At 38.1% G+C, this 18878-nt stretch overlaps 1 protein-coding gene across 3 annotated transcripts; it reads right to left on the bottom strand.

Annotated features, from left to right (window-relative positions):
- Positions 1 to 1358: 1358 nt before the first annotated feature.
- Positions 1359 to 17422, bottom strand: fblim1 (filamin binding LIM protein 1). 3 transcript variants are annotated; one of them, XM_058055587.1, is made up of 9 exons: positions 14443 to 17422; positions 14128 to 14356; positions 11921 to 12187; positions 9519 to 9694; positions 6492 to 6576; positions 6233 to 6402; positions 5037 to 5209; positions 3817 to 3934; positions 1359 to 3745 (listed from the first exon to the last, which is right to left on the bottom strand). In XM_058055587.1, exons 3-9 carry the CDS (start codon positions 12183 to 12185, stop codon positions 3647 to 3649), a joined length of 1086 nt encoding a protein of 361 aa, XP_057911570.1. In that variant the 5' UTR covers positions 12186 to 12187; positions 14128 to 14356; positions 14443 to 17422; the 3' UTR covers positions 1359 to 3646. The 3 variants fall into 3 exon arrangements, with proteins under 3 accessions (XP_057911570.1, XP_057911571.1, XP_057911572.1); XM_058055588.1 differs by having other exon boundaries at positions 14128 to 14352; XM_058055589.1 differs by having other exon boundaries at positions 14128 to 14267.
- Positions 17423 to 18878: the final 1456 nt, after the last annotated feature.

Below are 18878 nucleotides of genomic sequence, written 5' to 3'. Positions count from 1 at the left end.
AAGTGCTTTCCATTCAAATCAACTTTAAAACAATTTCAATAAAATACAATTAAAATGGCAAAAGACCATTAAGGGCTTTAAAAACTAAGATTCATTCATTCATTTTCTACCGCTTTTTCCTCACGAGGGTCGCGGGGGTGCTGGAGCCTATCCCAGCTGTCTTCGGGCGTAAGGCGGGGTACACCCTGGACTGGTTGCCAGCCAATCACAGGGCACATATAGACAAACAACCATTCACACTCACATTCATACCCACGGACAACCTGGAGTCGCCAACCAACCCAGCATGTTTTTGGAATGTGGGAGGAAACCGGAGCACCCGGAGAAAACCCACGCATGCACGGGGAGAACATGCAAACTCCACATAGAGATGGTCGAGTTTGGAATTGAACCCTGGTCTCCTAACTGTGAGGTCTGCGTGCTAACCACTCGACCGCTGTGCCGCCCCTCTACTTAATATTGCATTCAACTATTATTTGTCATGATAACCACTTCAAAAGGGCTGCACGGCGCTCGAGTGGTTAGGTCTCACAGCTAGGAAACCCGAGTTCAATTCCGTTTGCATGTTCTCCCCGTGCATGCGTTGGTTTTCGCCGGTTTCCTCCCACATTCCAAAAACATGCTAGGTTAATTAGCGACTCCAAATTGTCCATAGGTATGAATGTGAGTGTGAATGGTTGTTTGTCTATATGTGCCCTGTGATTGGCTGGCCACCAGTCCAGGGTGTACCCCGCCTCTCGCCCGAAGACAGCTGGGATAGGCTCCAGCACCTCCTCGTGAGGATAAGCGGTAAAAATGAATGAATGAATGTCTAGAACAGGGGTGGGCAAACTACGGCCCGGGGGCCACATCCGGCCCGCCAAGTGTTTGAATACGGCCCGCCCAATCTTTCCAAAGTATTTCATTTAAACTCAACATACAACCTGGCATCATGGCCTGAGCCAACCTTTTGATGGTTGTATCAATTTCGTTTTTTGACATAGTCTGTTGTTTACAAAGTGCTCCTGAAAAAAGGGACACAAGCACATAATAATAATAATAATAATAATAATAATAATTATAATAATAATAACAATTATTATTATTATTATTATTATAATAATAATTATTATTATAATTATTATTATTAGATTATTATAATAATTATTCGAACTATTATGATTATTATAATTATTACATTAATGCTAATTATTATATTAATTATATATAATATTATTGTTATATTTGCATATTTTACATAATAATAATATAATAATTATTATTTTAATTTTATTGTAATTATTATAATATTTTATTATTTTAAAAATATTTAAATATAAATATAAAATAATAAATAATAATAGCAGATTGCATGACAATTTTACAGATACAATAATACCAGGTGGACTGTTACGTGTAAAATATATAGTCTGCCCCCCCCGTAAATTTTGTCATATCAATGCGGCCCGCGAGTCAAAAAGTTTGCCCACCCCTGGTCTAGAATGTCTAGAAGGCTCTAATAATACCAAAAATCATACTTTAAACAGGTTTTCAACCATCATCCCTGTTCCCAAAAAGCCAAGGACCACAGGACTTAATGACTTCAGACCCGTCGCCCTGACCTCCGTGGTCATGAAGTCCTTTGAGCGCCTTGTGCTCTTTCACCTCAAAGTCATCACCGACCCTCTCCTAGACCCCCTGCAGTTTGCCTACAGAGCCAACAGGTCTGTAGACGATGCAGTCAACTTGGCCCTCCACTACATCCTCCAGCACCTGGACTCCGCAGGAACCTACGCTAGCATCCTGTTCGTGGACTTCAGCTCTGCATTCAACACCATCCTCCCATCTCTGCTCCAGGAGAAGCTCTCCCAGCTGAGCGTGCCTGACTCCACCTGCAGGTGGATTACAGACTTCCTGTCTGACAGGAAACAGTGTGTGAAGCTGGGGAAACACTTCTCCGATACAAGAACCATCAGCACCGGATCCCCCCAGGGCTGCGTTCTTTCTCCTCTGCTCTTCTCCCTGTACACGAACAGTTGTACCTCCAGTCACCAGTCTGTCAAACTCCTGAAGTTTGCGGACGACACCACCCTCATCGGACTCATCTCTGACGGTGACGAGTCCGCCTACAGGTGGGAGGTTGACCATCTGGCGACTTGGTGCAACCTGAACAACCTGGAGCTCAACGCCCTAAAAACAGTGGAGATGGTTGTGGACAACAGGAAGAAATCAGCCTCTCCTGTCCCCATCACCCTCTGTGACTCCACAATCGACATTGTAGAGTCCTCCCGCTTCCTGGGTACCATCATCTCCCAGGACCTCAAGTGGGAGACGAACATCAGCTCCCTCATCAAGAAGGCTCAGCAGAGGATGTACTTCCTACGGCAGCTGAAGAAATTCAGCCTGCCAAAGACAATGATGGTGCACTTCTACACCTCCATCATTGAGTCCACCCTCACCTCCTCCATCACCATCTGGTACGCTGCTGCCACGGCTAAGGACAAAGGCAGGATGCAGCGTGTCATTCGGTCTGCAGAGAAGGTGATTGGCTGCAATCTCCCATCCCTCCAGGGTCTGTACGCTTCCAGGACCCTGAGGCGTGCAGAAAGGATTGTGGCCGATCCCTCTCACCCCGGACATAGACTCTTCGAGACGCTCCCCTCTGGCAGGAGGCTGCGGTCCATCAGGACCAAAACCTCACGCCACAAGAACAGTTTCTTCCCGTCTGCTGTCAGCCTCATCAACAAGGCCCGGAACCCCACATGACACTCTTCACACCCCACCTCTGCCTCATCCTGCCACTTTGACACTTTGACACTTTGACACTTTCATTGTATACGTTACATTAACGCTCAGTTTGGACTCTTAGGAAAAACAATCAGACTGCACTTCCGGAATAACAAACAAAAACAGACTGTGTACATATATTTATACTGTTATTCTGTATATTTTGTATTTTCATATTTTGTATTTCATATTTTGTATCCTCATTCTTTTTTAATAGATGTGTATGCACCTACTATACCAAAACAAATTCCTAGTATGTGTTTGATCATACCTGGCAATAAACCTTTTCTGATTCTGATTCTGATTCTGATCTAATTACAAAAATATTCAATAATAACACAGTAAACCTCGGATATATCGGACTCGGATATATTGGAAATTCGCTCACAACGGACAGATAAAAAAGAACCAATTTTTCTGTAATGCATTTCCAATAAAAATTCATTGCATATATCGGATTTTTTATAACGGATTTCGCCTATTTCGGACAAAATCTCCAGTCCCGTTCCAATGCATTTCCATGAAATTTCCCTCGCATATATCGGATGGCCGCATCGTGGCGCTCCGATTCGCTGAATCGTGACAGGCCGCTATACGACGTCATTTGCAGCGTTTGCAGCGTTGCCTGCGCGTCCAGGTACATTGGAAACATAGTCAAGGAAGTGCCTTTTTATAACGGATAAAATCCCATTTACGCATATACCGGATATAAATCCCATATATGCGTAAAATGGACATTTTCCGGTATACGCATATAACGGATTTCGCTTATATCGGACAAAACCAGTGGGAACAATTGAATCCGATATATCCGAGGTTGAGGGATTACTGTATACAATGAACTCAAAAAGCAATGAATGATTCTTAATAATAATGATAATCAGTTTTGCATCCTTTCAATGCAAACGAGGCAAAGCGTTTTGCCGTTGAAAAAATAGCTATCACCCCCCTCCTCAGTAGAGAACTTGAAGCCACACACCTGCAGGGAACACGAGACAGTAATAATGACACGACTTGTGTGAGGGTCAGTATCTCCAGGAACGTCCATACCTCACAGCTGAAGCACTCGCGATGGAAGGGGCGTCCATGATGTGTAATGTACGAGAGAAGACTTCCATCAGAGTCTATCAGTAGCTTCTGACAGACAACGCACTTCTTAGCGTGCTTCCTGAACACATGACAATTTACAAGAAACATGAGACAAAGTATTATTATTATTATATCGTACTAATACATCATATTACAATTCATATTTCCCCTAGAAAAAAACAATCTGAAAAACATGTCATCTTAAAGGAAAACTACACTTTTTTGCTGAATATCCACACACTCTTTTTTTGTGCATTCTAAAGATATACAAACAGCTAAAAAATAAGGCAGCTTAGCACTTTTCCTTTAAGCACTAGAGATTTATAAATAAAAACCCACAGGCAAGGGGGGGGCGGCACGGTGGAAGAGTGGTTAGCGCACAGACCTCACAGCTAGGAGACCAGGGTTCAAGTCCACCCTCGGCCATCTCTGTGTGGAGTTTGCATGTTCTCCCCGTGCATGCGTGGGTTTTCTCCGGGTACTCCGGTTTCCTCCCACATTCCAAAAACATGCTAGGCTAATTCTAATTAGCGACTCCAAATTGTCCATAGGTATGAATGTGAGTGTGAATGGTTTGTTTGTCTATATGTGTCCTCTGATTGGCCACCAGTACCCCGCCTATGTATATATAAATCAAATCAACTTTATTTGTAGAGCACTTTTGCTGCAACACAATAAAAATAAAAATAAAAATAAAAATAAAAATAAAAATAAAAATAAAAATAAAAATAAAAATAAAAATAAAAATAAAAATAAAAATAAAAATAAAAATAAAAATAAAAATAAAAATAAACTTTATTTGTAGAGCACTTTTGCTGCAAAGACATGCAACACAAAATAAATAAAAATAAAAATAAAAATAAAAATAAAAATAAAAATAAAAATAAAAATAAAAATAAAAATAAAAATAAAAATAAAAATAAAAATAAAAATAAATAAAAATAACAATAAAAATAAAAAAATCCAAATAAAAATAAAATTAAATTATATTATGGAAAACAGGAAGTGAACAAATGTAACAGTTACTGATTGTAAAAGTACCAGATGGAGGGGTAGGATTTAATAAGCTTTGCTTCTTCCTACTCCTTTTGGACATGTGGAACTGGGAACTGATTATGGGATGCATTCAATTGTAATCTGATGCATGTTCAAATGAAATAAAACCATTACCATTACCATACCTGTTGTAGTCCAGGCAACAATACAGTTCTCCAGTATCTGCCTGGATAAAGTTTTCAAGAGGCTGCTTACACGTGACGCAGGTAAAACAAGCAGGATGGTATGTTCGTTGGAGCGCCCGCACCAGTTTGCCTTTGATGCGATGACCACATGACCAGCAAATCTCAAGGCTGGCCTGCAACAGTCGAGAAACAAGTTACGTTTTAGTACATCAGTTTATTTTATCCTCCCATAAATTGACAGTCAAAGATAATATTGTCAATATTTTTTCAGATTTAAAAAAAAACACACTGTTGTGTGTTGCATTGTGGAGGGTTTTTTACAGCTTTCGGCATTGCATTGCACACTGCAAATTCTTCACATGGTTTGTGTTTAATTACCAACTAAATGCATAACGCGAGAAACACTTGCGTGCACCCTTACTTGCTAAATATAGGGACCATGTGGCTAAAATGTCAACTACGTATGACAGGGTCTCAACCACGCGGCTCGCGGGCCAAATGTGGCCCGCAAGACACTAGTTTGAGGCCCCCGCCTTGATATGAAAGTTTGTTAGTGTGGCCCGCGCAAGTTTGATATGGATGCTGTATGGTATCATGTACCCAGAAAAAATTATTACGTTTGATTCATGTTCATGTTAAAGGTTAAATAACTGTTAATAGTTATCCTCCCTATCCGTGTGGAAGTGGTAAGTTTTTGGCTATTTAAGTTGAAAGGAAATAACTTGAAGGCTACCGTTTAGGTCGCTAGCTCTCTAGTTTGCGAGTTAGCACCAAGTATATATATATAATTTTTTTTATTATTATTATATTTATTTATTTATTACTGATTGATTGATTTTCTTTATTCTTGATTTGTTTATTTTTCATCTTATTTTGTGCAGAAAAATAAAAATTAAGATATTTGAAAACAGTGGAATGTTTTATCAGAGCTTTTATTGTAGAAAATTGGAACCAAAGCGAAGTTTTTTAAATTTTTTCGTTTTTAATAAATGCGTTTTCTTTTGTTTTTTTGGAAACTCTGACGTATGAGGTGTGCTATGAAGCAGATGATCGCCGGTGCTTGAGTGTCAAAAGAACTGGTCGGTGATTAAGGGTGCAAACAAGTCCCAATGTGAAGTAAAATTATAGTGGCATTTTTAACAGATACTGTCCTGGCTGCTCAGTACAATATCCACATTTCAAAGTTTTTTCTTTACCTCATGACACTTCTCACATTTAGGGATTTCCGCCTCGTGGTAGAACTGTTTTCCAGCCAGAGGGCTGGAACAAGACCGGCACCTGAAGCAGCCTTTATGGTAAAGCTTCTGCAGGGCCGTTAACGCCTCCTCAGAAAACAGGATGGGCTTCCGACAGAAAGCACACGCGCCTTCACATTGGAACAGAAAGGAAACACGAGGTTAGAATCCAGTCCTTGTATCAACAAAACCCAACAAATGTTGAAAGAGGTCAGGTTACCTCGACTCTTCTCACGGGGGTTATCTTTCTTGACCCCATTTGACTGTTCTGTTGAAGTCGTTCCACTAGAGGGTGCTGTTTTTTCCTTCAATATAAAGCACAGGCATCAGCATGAGAGACAATTCAAGTATAACATTCATTCATTCATTTTCTACCGCTTATCCTCACGAGGGTCGCAGGGGTGCTGGAGCCTATCCCACAAGTATAACAATGTATTACAATTACATTATTGAGTCATGACATTAGATTACCATCACACTGTATGGAGTCGGCCATAGCATGTCCGACATTCATTTTCTACCGCTTTTTCCTCACGAGGGTCGCGGCGGGTGCTGGAGCCTATCCCAGCTGTCTTTGGGTACACCCTGGACTGGTGGTCAACCAATCACAGGGCACATATAGACAAACAACCATTCCCACTCACATTCATACCTATGGACAATTTGGAGTCGCTAATTAACCTAGCATGTTTTGGGAATGTGGAAGGAAACCGGAGTACCCGGAGAAAACCCACGCATGCACGGGGAGAACATGCAAACTCCACACAGAGATGGCCGAGGTTGGGGAAAGCCAAAATAAGAAGCCAAAAAGTTACCACTTCCACACAAAATAGGAGGAGAACTCATTCATTCATTCATTTTCTACCGCTTTTCCTCACAAGGGTCGCAGGGGTTGCTGGAGCCTATCCCAGCTGTCTTTGGGCGAGAGGCGGGGTACACCCTGGACTGGTGGCCAGCCAATCACAGGGCACATATAGACAAACAACCATTCACACTCACATTCATACCTATGGACAATTTGGAGTGGCTAATTAACCTAGCATGTTTTTGGAATGTGGGAGGAAACCGGAGTACCCGGAGAAAACCCACGCATGCACGGGGAGAACATGCAAACTCCACACAGAGATGGCCAAGGGTGGAATTGAACCCTGGTCTCCTTGCTGTGCGCTAACCACTCGACCGCCGTGCCGCCCTCATGTCCGACATGATAAAGTGAAAATAGCGTGGGGCCGAAATGGGCCTTAGCATATATCACCATATTTTTAGGATGTATCAAAATTAGGGCTGTCAATCGTTTAAAATATTGCGTTGCAATTAATCGCATTCTGTACATGGTTAACTCACAATTAATTGCACTGAATCACAGATGGAAATAAGTTTTTATCTTTAATAACTCGGGTGAAATCTCTTTGTGGTAAATGATTCGATGTGCAACTATAACGATTACATCAAGATATCAAAATATTCTGATAAAGATATCAAGAGAAGAGGAGCTGGTTGTCATTGTGTTAGCTAATTGTACATTTATGGTTTCAGTTTTGGCTCAAAATATTGCGGTCTAGCAGGGGTCTCAAACACGCGGCCCGCGGGCCAAATGTGGCCCACAGGACACTAGTTTGAGGCCCCCGCCTTGATATGAAAGTTTAATGTTAGTGCGGCCCGCGCAAGTTTGATATGGATGCTGTATGGTATCATGTACCCAGAAAAAATTATTACGTTTGATTCATGTTTATGTTAAAGGTTAAATAACTGTTAATAGTTATCCTCCCTATCCGTGTGGAAGTGGTAAGTTTTTGGCTATTTAAGTTGAAAGGAAATAACTTGAAGGCTACCGTTTAGGTCACTAGCGCTCTATTTTGCGAGTTAGCATGTGTCTCAAGACCAGGGGTCTCAAACACGCGGCCCGTGGGCCAAATGTGGCCCGCAGGACACTACTTTGAGGCCCCCGCCTTGACATGAAAGTTTAATGTTAGTGCGGCCCGCGCAAGTTTGATATGGATGCTGTATGGTATCATGTACCCAGAAAAAATTATTACGTTTGATTAATGTTCATGTTAAAGGTTAAATAACTGTTAATAGTTATCCTCCCTATCTGTGTGGAAGTGGTAAGTTTTTGGCTTTTTAAGTTGAAAGGAAATAACTTGAAGGCTACCGTTTAGGTCGCTAGCGCTCTAGTTTGCGAGTTAGCATGCGTCTCAAGACCAGGGGTCTCACACACGCGGCCCGCGGGCCAAATGTGGCCCGCAGGACACTAGTTTGAGGCCCCCGCCTTGATATGAAAGTTTAATGTTAGTGCGGCCCGCGCAAGTTTGATATGGATGCTGTATGGTATCATGTACCCAGAAAAAATTATTACGTTTGATTCATGTTCATGTTAAAGGTTAAATAACTGTTAATAGTTATCCTCCCTATCCGTGTGGAAGTGGTAAGTTTTTGGCTATTTAAGTTTAAAGGAAATAACTTGAAGGCTACCGTTTAGGTCGCTAGCTCTCTAGTTTGCGAGTTAGCATGTGTCTCAAGACCCTGCAGTTGCGCAATATGTTGTAAATAAAAAGAGTATAAATGTGACTATAGTCGTGTTTTGTCATGTCTACAGGGCTCTAATAATGCTTTGTTCATTTTAATATGAAAAAATAATTTGTCTACCCACCAACTATATGTGGTTTCTTAAGTTTTTATTATTTGCTGTTTTATTGTTGTTATTATTATTATTATATTTATTTATTACTGATTGATTGATTTTTTTTATTCTTGATTTGTTTATTTATTTTTCATCTTATTTTGTGTAATTGGAACCAAAGCAAAGTTTATTCATTTTTCTGTTTTTAATAAATGCGTTTTTTTTTTTTTTTTGAAAACCTGATCTCACCCAGTCTCACCCAGACCCTAGCTCCAGTGGCCCCCAGGTTTGAGACCCCTGCTTTATAGTCATATTATTATAACCGGGTAGAAACCGACCCTAATAATACAGTGGTCATAATTTCAACCAGACCATTTTAAAATGTAGTAAAAATTATTTTTTTTGGTTTTATTTTGTTGAAATAGAGTTTCCTGACAAAGTCAAAAAGCCTTGATGCAATAAACAAATGTTATGTGATTCTTTTTATGCATTAAAATGTAAAACGGGTCGGTGTCGAACCTGTGCTTTCGGCCCACTTTAGCCTTGTCATTGCTGTGTTTACTGTTCTCATGTCATTCTTCTGGATTACAATTGCAGCTCAGTGCAAAATAGCAAATTAGTGCCTACCTCTTTTTTGGGATTTGGTGGCTGCTGCGAGGTCACAGGGCGTTGTTTCTGAACCGGGGAAGGTGGAGGTGGTGGGATCACTGGATCTGTGGAGTTTGAAGGCATCTCAGCAGCAGCAGGAGGATGAAAAGGGGGAGAGGTAGAGGAAGAAATCGGAGCGACTGCATCTCTTTGACCTGAAAAAGTAAATAAAAGACACTTTTTACGTTTGCCGAAAACTACGCTTTTCTGAGCACAAGTGGAGGCGTTATCGTGCTTCTTCTCATGCTACACGGCTCCATTTCCCATCATGCTCTGCTTCAAAATATCACCGCACATGTCGGAATTCATCTTTGCCATCAATGAACCGCAGCTCCCCAGTGCCAGCAGCACTCATGCTCACTCACCACCATGGATGCATGTAGGCAAGACAATTATCTTGCTACTCAATAGCTGTGTGTTCATTGGATAGTCCATCTATACCAGGGGTGGGCAAACTACGGCCCGGGGGCCACATCCGGCCCGCCAAGTGTTTGAATACGGCCCGCCCAATCTTTCCAAAGTATTTCATTTAAACTCAACATACAACCTGGCATCATGGCCTGAGACAACCTTTTGATGGTTTTATCAATTTCGTTTTTTGACATGGTCTGTTGTTTACAAAGTGCTCCTGAAAAAAGAGACACAAGCACATAATAATAATAAAAATTTAAATAATAATTATTATATTATTATTATACTATTATATTTATTAATGCTAATTATTATATTAATTATATATAATAATATTGTTATATTTGCATATTTTACATAATAATAATATAATAATAATTATTTTAATTTTATTGCAATTATTATAATATTTTATTATTTTTAAAATATTTAAATATAAATATAAAATAATAAATAATAATAGCAGATTGCATGACAATTTTACAGATACAATAATACCAGGTGGACTGTTACGTGTAAAATATATAGTCTGCCCCCCCCCCCCCCCCCCGGGAAATTTTGTTATATCAATGCGGCCCGCGAGTCAAAAGTTTGCCCACCCCTGATCTATACAGTACTCCTGTACAAGCTGTACACTGACTACTCTAAAGTACATTCAAGTTTACTTTCTATATTGTCCTATAACAGGGGTGTTATATTTTATACCCAGTTTAATTTACTAACAAGTACAACTTGGTTGTTTTGTTTGTGTCTCATAATATTGCAATTTAAATATGTTTTATATATTTCAATTCTATGCTACTAAAATGACAAGTTTATTCTCGTAAAATGGCAACTCTCGAAAATAAAAATTAAACTACTAATTATTACTACTAAATTATTAATTATTACTATTAAATTATTAATTAATTAATTAATTAAAAATTTAACTACTTCAACTTTTGTTTGGTACATTTTCTTGTGGTAATTATGACTTTATTTTCCATAATATTTGGCCTTTAGTCTCATAATATTAACACCGGCTTCCCACACTAATTTTCCCAAAATGACAACTTTTTGCTGTTTTTTTTATTTGTACTCTAAAGTACATTCAAGTTTACTTTCTATAGTGTCCTATAACAGGGGTGTCCACATTTTATACCCAGTTTAATTTACTAAAAAGTACAACTTGGTTGTTTTGTTTGTGTCTCATAATACTGCAACTTAAATATGTTTTATATATTTCAATTCTATGCTACTAAAATGACAAGTTTATTCTCGTAAAATGGCAACTCTCGAAAATAAAAATACAATAAAATTAAACTACTAAATTAAACTAAAAATTAAAAATTAAACTACTTCAACTTTTGTTTGGTACATTTTCTAGTGGTAATTAAGATTTTATATATATTATTATTATTATTATTATTATTATTATTATATTATTATTATTATTATGACTTTATTATATATTTATTATATATTTGGTCTTGTAATATTAACACCGGTTTCCCACACTAATTTTCCCAAAATGACAACTTTATTTTACTTTTTTCGTTTGTCATAATATTACACTTTTAATGTTTTTCTTGACTATTTTAACTTCTATTTTAACTAAAATGAATTTTTTTCTCGTATTCTTTTAAATTTATGACTTTCTCATTAGGATAAAACTTTTTTCTCTTAATATTTTGATATTTTATTCTGATTTTTTTTTTAATTCTATTTTTAGAATGTGCTGCAGGACAATTTAAAAAAAAACAAACAAAAAAGAACTGCTGTAGGCTACAAATGGACCGATCCAGTCCACACTTTGGATCCCCCAGTTTTATCCTAGGGATCCTACCCTGGGGGTAATTTGGTGTATAAAATAATGACGTGGTGTAATGTTAACATGAGGAAAGAATGGAGCAGCGCTTCAGAAGAAGAAGAAGAAAATGTTATCCATAAATGTTATCATTTTCTAATCAAATCAAGTTTGTCATAAATACCTGCAGCATCAGCTGTAAGGTTCTCAGACCTTGAAGTTCTGTGGGAAGGCTTTGTAGGTGCAGGATTTGCAGGGTTTTTAGACTCCAAGGGCGTGTGTGAAGGCCTCGTCGGTACAGGGTTCCCAGGCAACGAGGGCCTTGGGGAAGGTCCAGCATGAACCCAACCTTTTTTGGGTCCTTGTTGCTGCTCGATGTTGGTTTGGTGGGGACGTGTCAGGGTGATGAAAACCGAGGACACCTTCCTGTTTGATTCTTCCGAGGCCATGCCTATGGAAAAGTCAAGAGAGGACACATCTTTCCAAATGGTTTTACAGTTTGAAAAGGAAGCCTTTTTTAAATACGAACCCAGAACATTGTCATTGAGTTTGGGCATCGACAAATAAAGTTGAATGAAAGATTCACACTGAAAAAAAAACCCTGCACATTCTAAAAATGGCATATTCTGTGTCGTTTGTTTTTGGGTTTTTTTTTGGGGGGGGGGGCTTGAAAGGTTTAACAGTTCCATGTGAAACTGTGGCCAAGGCCAAACACCGATATTGCCCCCCCCCTCACTTAAAGTAAATTGAAAGTGAAAACAAAAAACTAAGAACGCAACCCTTCCATGACTCATAATCAGTAACAGTAATCCCTCCTTTATCACAGTTAATTGCTTCCAGACCCGACCAGTATATGAATAAATTTCATATTTTTTTGTAGTTATGGCATAGAAAACCTGTTTTTAACATAGTTGTATTATAAATAAGAGGCTCACACGTTAGCAGTTCCAGTGTACTAAATGACTGTACGTCATATTTCCCAAATAAAGGCATATCTTAGTTAACTAAACACTAACTTTTAACTTTTATAATGTGCACTCACTCTTCACTGGCTAAATGTACTGCAAAAAAGGCCGGTAAGGATAATTCATAATGGCGCCAACAGAGAACATACTAACTCCTTATTTCTAAAATCACGAATACTTCAACTTGCTGATATAGTTCATCTTCAAACAGCTAAAATAACGCATAAGGCTAAAAATAAGCAATTAGCTAAAAATGTCATCCAATACTTCTCTACAAGAGAGGAGAAATATGATCTCAGGGAAGAAGTACATTTGAAACACTTCTATGCTAGGACTACGTTATGCTAGCCATAGCATTTCAGTATGTGGAATCAAACTATGGAATGGATTGAGTAAGGAAATCAAACAATGCACAACGATGAGCCAATTCAAGAAACAATACAAGCAGTTGATGTTTGCTAAATACAAGGATGAAGAGTCTTGAACCAGTCATGATGTGCTATATATATCACTATATTGACACGCACTATGGTACCCATTATGGCATTGGATGCTCATATCACCTAGTACTTCGGTATGTGACAAAAATAAAATTAAATAAAATTAAATAAAATTAAATATAAAATTTAAATATAATTTATTTTTTTTTAATTTTATTTAATTTTATATAATTGTATTTTATTTTATTTAAAAACCTTAAAAAACTAAAAAAAATAAAAATTAAAACTAAAAAAAACAAATTATATTAGGACAGCAGGAAGTGAACAAATGTAACAGTTAGTGATTGTAAAAGTACCAGATGGAGGGGTAGGATTTAATAAGCTTTGCTTCTTCCTACTCCTTTTGGACATGTGGAACTGGGAACTAATTATGGGATGCATTCAATTGTAATCTGATGCATGTTCAAATGAAATAAAACCATTACCATTACCAATGTTGACAATTTGATATTCATTTTTGCTAATTTGTGGTTGGAGCAGAATAATGTGTTTTTTGTCATTTGTGGTTTAGTTCCCCCCCCCCCCCCAAAAAAAAAAACTATATAAAAGGGGATTGATATTTATAGTTGATTTGGAGCCTTTCATACAAATATATAGAATTGTATCCTGTCGTTTATCTTTCTCTTCATAAAGTAGAACAAAATCGGCAAATTTCCATGTTGCAGATGCTGATTAATTACAGTCATTTGAAAACTGATTAATTTGATTGACTGATTAATCCTTTGATTTTAATCATCCACGTTTTATCTTTCAGCGTCCATACGGCTTTTTGTACAATTGAGCTAAATCATAAGAGTCATACGATGTAACTTATACCCAATTGAATTCCTGCTCTGTATTGATTATAAATATATCACGCAGAGTCAGACAGGCAGTGTTTATTCATTAAGGATGGTATTATATCACTGGCATCTCAAGCATACTACCTGACAGATGAAGTAGCTGTTGTCCTTTCCGTCTCAATTGTTCTTCTTCCCGCAAGAGTGGACTTTACGCTGTTTACGGCGTTTTATGTGCAGGAGGCCACGCCTTGTGGAACGCCAGCCTGAGCAGTACCACCTCCACTCTGAGCCATAAAAAGCCAACAGGTAGGATTACGGGAAAAGGCAGAAGAAATATGACGTACGTCCCTCCATCCATGCTTCTGCCAGCTGCCTTTGGGCAAGAGATGATGTAGTATTGGTAGGTGGCGTATAGTACTCATTTACTCTAAAATCACAAGTATGGTGTGATATACTAACCATAAGAACCATGGACGTATACATGGACCATTTTCTTGTTTCAGCAGGACTGGTGGGATCCCGTTCATCAAAACTCAAAACCTCCTGAAGAGAAAGTCAAGCTACGCTTGCGCAATAACACGTCAGTTGGTTTTTTATGAGTATATGATAAGCTTTCCTCCCTGGGACACCTGATAAACACAAAGCCACCACGCAATGCCAACTCTTATTTATTTCCCTTCCTTTATTATACAATATATCTGGCTTGGCATGGTGGGTACAGAAGACCTGGACATTCATCTCCTACTGTGTGCTCAAATAATTACTACGTCTCACTTTACAATAAGGTACACAAAAATGCAGTAGTTGCTGAGGAACTACAGTACATCCATTTAGAGTAGTTGCCGAGGAACTACTGTACGTCCATTTAGAGTAGTTGCCGAGGAACTACTGTACGTCCATTTAGAGTAGTTGCCGAGGAACTACAGTACATCCATTTAGAGTACTTACTGAGGAACTACTGTACGTCCATTTAGAGTAGTTACTGAGGAACTAAGGTACATTAATTTAGAGTAGTTACTGAGGAACTACAGTACGTCCATTTAGAGTAGTTACTGAGGACCTATGGTACATACATTTAGAGTAGTTACTGAGGAACAAAGGTACATTAGTTTAGAGTAGTTACTGAGGAACTACAGTACGTCCATTTAGAGTAGTTACTGAGGAACTACAGCACATCCATTTAGAGTAGTTACTGAGGAACTACAGCACATCCATTTAGAGTAGTTGCTGAGGAACTACAGTACGTCCATTTAGAGTAGTTGCCGAGGAACTGCGGTACATCCATTTAGAGTAGTTACCGAGGAACTAAGGTACATTAATTTAGAGTGGTTACTGAGGAACTACAGTACGTCCATTTAGAGTAGTTACTGAGGACCTATGGTACATACATTTAGAGTAGTTACTGAGGAACTAAGGTACATTAATTTAGAGTAGTTACTGAGGAACTACAGTACGTCCATTTAGAGTAGTTACTGAGGAATTACAGTACGTCCATTTAGAGTAGTTGCCGAGGAACTACGGTACATACATTTAGAGTAGTTACCGAGAAACTACTGTACATACATTTAGAGTAGTTACCAAGGAACTACTGTACATACATTTAGAGTAGTTACCAAGGAACTACTGTGCGTCCATTTAGAGTAGTTACCGAGGAACTACTGTACGTCCATTTAGAGTAGTTGTCGAGGAACTATTGTACGTCCATTTAGAGTAGTTGCCGAGGAACTACGGTACATACATTTAGAGTAGTTACCGACGAACTAAGGTACATCCATTTTGAGTAGTTGTCGAGGAATCAGAGTACATACATTTAGAGTAGTTACCAAGGAACTAAGGTACATACATTTAGAGTAGTTACAGGGGAACTAAGGTACATTCATTTAGAGTACATAAATTTAGAGTAGTTACCGAGGAACTAAGGTACATACATTTAGAGTAGTTACTGAGGAACTACAGTACGTCCATTTAGAGTAGTTGCCGAGGAACTACAGTACGTCCATTTAGAGTAGTTACTGAGGAACTACAGTACGTCCATTTAGAGTAGTTGCCGAGGAATTAGGGTACATCCATTTAGAGTAGTTACCGAGGAACTACGGTACATACATTTAGAGTAGTTACAGAGGAACTAAGGTACATTCATTTAGAGTACATTAATTTAGAGTAGTTACTGAGGAACTACTGTACGTCCATTTAGAGTAGTTGCCGAGGAATTAGGGTACATACATTTAGAGTAGTTACCGAGGAACTGCGGTACAGACATTTAGAGTAGTTACTGAGGAACTAAGGTACGTCCATTTAGAGTAGTTGCCGAGGAATTAGGGTACACACATTTAGAGTAGTTACCGAGGAACTGCGGTACATACATTTAGAGTAGTTAGAGGAACTAAGGTACATTCATTTAGAGTACATAAATTTAGAGTAGTTACTGAGGAACTACTGTACGTCCATTTAGAGTAGTTGCCAAGGAATTAGGGTACATACATTTAGAGTAGTTACCGAGGAACTACAGTACATACATTTAGAGTAGTTACCAAGGAACTAAGGTACATACATTTAGAGTAGTTAGAGGAACTAAGGTACATTCATTTAGAGTAGTTACTGAGGAACTACTGTACATCCATATAGAGTTGTCACTGAGGAACTACTGTAAGTCCATTTTGAGTAGTTGTCGAGGAATCAGGGTACATACATTTAGAGTAGTTACCAAGGGACTAAGGTACATACATTTAGAGTAGTTACAGAGGAACTAAGGTACATTCATTTAGAGTACATTAATTTAGAGTAGTTACTGAGGAACTACTGTACGTCCATTTAGAGTAGTTACAGAGGAACTACGGTACATACAGTTAGAGTAGTTACCGAGGAACTAAGGTACGTCCATTTAGAGTAGTTAGAGGAACTAAGGTACATCCATTTAGAGTAGTCACTGAGGAACTACTGTACGTCCATTTAGAGTAGTTGTCGAGGGATCAGGGTACATACATTTAGAGTAGTTACCAAGGAACTAAGGTTCATACATTTAGAGTAGTTACAGAGGAACTAAGGTACATTCATTTAGAGTAGTTACCGAGGAACTACGGTACATTCATTTAGAGTAGTTACCGAGGAACTACGGTACATACATTTAGAGTAGTTAGAGGAACTATGGTACATTCATTTAGAGTAGTTGCCGAGGAACTGTGGTACATACATTTAGAGTAGTTACCAAGGAACTAACTAACCGGAGTCCAGGCATGCATGGAGAGAACCTGCAAACTCCATGCATGCCCGAGGGTGGAATCGAACTGAGGATAAGCAGTAGAAAATGAATGAATGAATAAATTAGGACACCCCTTGGGTACCATGCTTTCCAGCTGTTGGAAATAAACCACAATTCTGTAAAATACAGTTATATATCAAACGGGTGGATTTATTAATATTCTGTATATGGATGTAGATTTCAGCTGTTTTTTGATAGTGTTTTACTTGTATAGTCCCTTTTTCTGGAGCTGGAGCTTTGGCCATATTTTCTCATGTTGGGCTCTTCTTCTTCTTCTTCCTAGACGGGAGACATGTCCATATTAGCCATGGATTTATTATTATTATTATTTTTTTTAATACACATTTATTTTTTATGTTTTTGCATAAGAGGAAAAAAAAGGTGATGACGCAACTCTCCATGAATGCATTTCAATTTCAGAGTAATTTTAAGCCATAAAAAAGCCACAAGCTGGCAGAAGTGCATCATGTAGATAAAAAATCTGTTGAATGTAAACAACTTTAATGTAAAACAACTTTAATGTAAAACAACAAATTTTTATGTGGTTTATGTTGGTATAGTTGTTTAGATATTTAAGCTGTCACAAAAACAAAAAAATATTTGTGTCAAAGTGAAAGTTATGCTTGTAATCTATCTTTTCACAATAAGATCGTTTTTTCCCTTAAGTAGTTATGATATTTTCCTGAAACTTCCTGATGAAACAATGGGAGTCTAATATTTCTTTTGGTAGGTTCCATGTTTTAAATAACCATTGAATCATAATATTCTAAACCGGGGGTCTCAAACACGCGGCCCGTGGGCCAAATGTGGCCCGCAGGACACAAGTTTGAGGCCCCCGCCTTGATATGAAAGTTTAATGTTAGTGCGGCCCGCGCAAGTTTGATATGGATGCTGTATGGTATCATGTACCCAGAAAAAATTATTACGTTTGATTAATGTTCATGTTAAAGGTTAAATAACTGTTAATAGTTATCCTCCCTATCCGTGTGGAAGTGGTAAGTTTTTGGCTATTTAAGTTGAAAGGAAATAACTTGAAGGCTACCGTTTAGGTCGCTAGCGCACTAGTTTGCGAGTTAGCATGTGTCAAGACCCTGTAGTTGCGCAATATGTTGTAAATAAAAAGAGTATAAATGTGACTATAGTCGTGTTTTGTCATGTCTACAGGGCTCTAATAATGCTTTGTTCATTTTAATCTGAAAAAAATCATTTGTCTACCCACCAACTATACGTGGTTTCTTAAGTTTTTATTATTTGCCATTTTATTATTATTATTATTATATTTATTTATTTATTACTGATTGATTTCTTTATTCTTGATTTATTTATTTTTCATCTTATTTTGTGTAGAAAAATAAAAAGTAAGATATTTGAGAACAGTGGAATGTTTTATCAGAGCTTTTATTGTGGAAAATTGGAACCAAAGCAAAGTTTTTAATTTTTTTTTGTTTTTAATAAATGTTTTTTTTTTTTTTTTTTGGAAAACCTGATGCGGCCCAGTCTCACCCAGACCTGAGCTCCAGTGGCCCCCAAGTAAATTGAGTTTGAGACCCCTGTTCTAAATCATCCAAAATGGCCTTTGCACCAGTGCTGACGCTGCAAAAAAAAATGAAGCCTTTTTTGGCACAGACCTCTAAGA

The sequence above is a fragment of the Doryrhamphus excisus genome, chromosome 18 (genome assembly GCF_030265055.1).
Source record: "Doryrhamphus excisus isolate RoL2022-K1 chromosome 18, RoL_Dexc_1.0, whole genome shotgun sequence".
Lineage (NCBI taxonomy): Eukaryota > Metazoa > Chordata > Actinopteri > Syngnathiformes > Syngnathidae > Doryrhamphus > Doryrhamphus excisus.
This window is presented reverse-complemented; position numbering and strand designations above follow the sequence as displayed.

Coding starts and splice junctions, on each gene's coding strand:
- fblim1 (XM_058055587.1), bottom strand. CDS start 12,185: ATGGCCTCGGAAGAATCAAACAGGAAGGTGTCCTCGGTTTTCATCACC. Junction 9,695..11,920: donor CCTTACAGCTGATGCTGCAG/GTATTTATGACA, acceptor TTACTTTTTCAG/GTCAAAGAGATGCAGTCGCT. Junction 6,403..6,491: donor CCCCCGTGAGAAGAGTCGAG/GTAACCTGACCT, acceptor TCCAATGTGAAG/GCGCGTGTGCTTTCTGTCGG.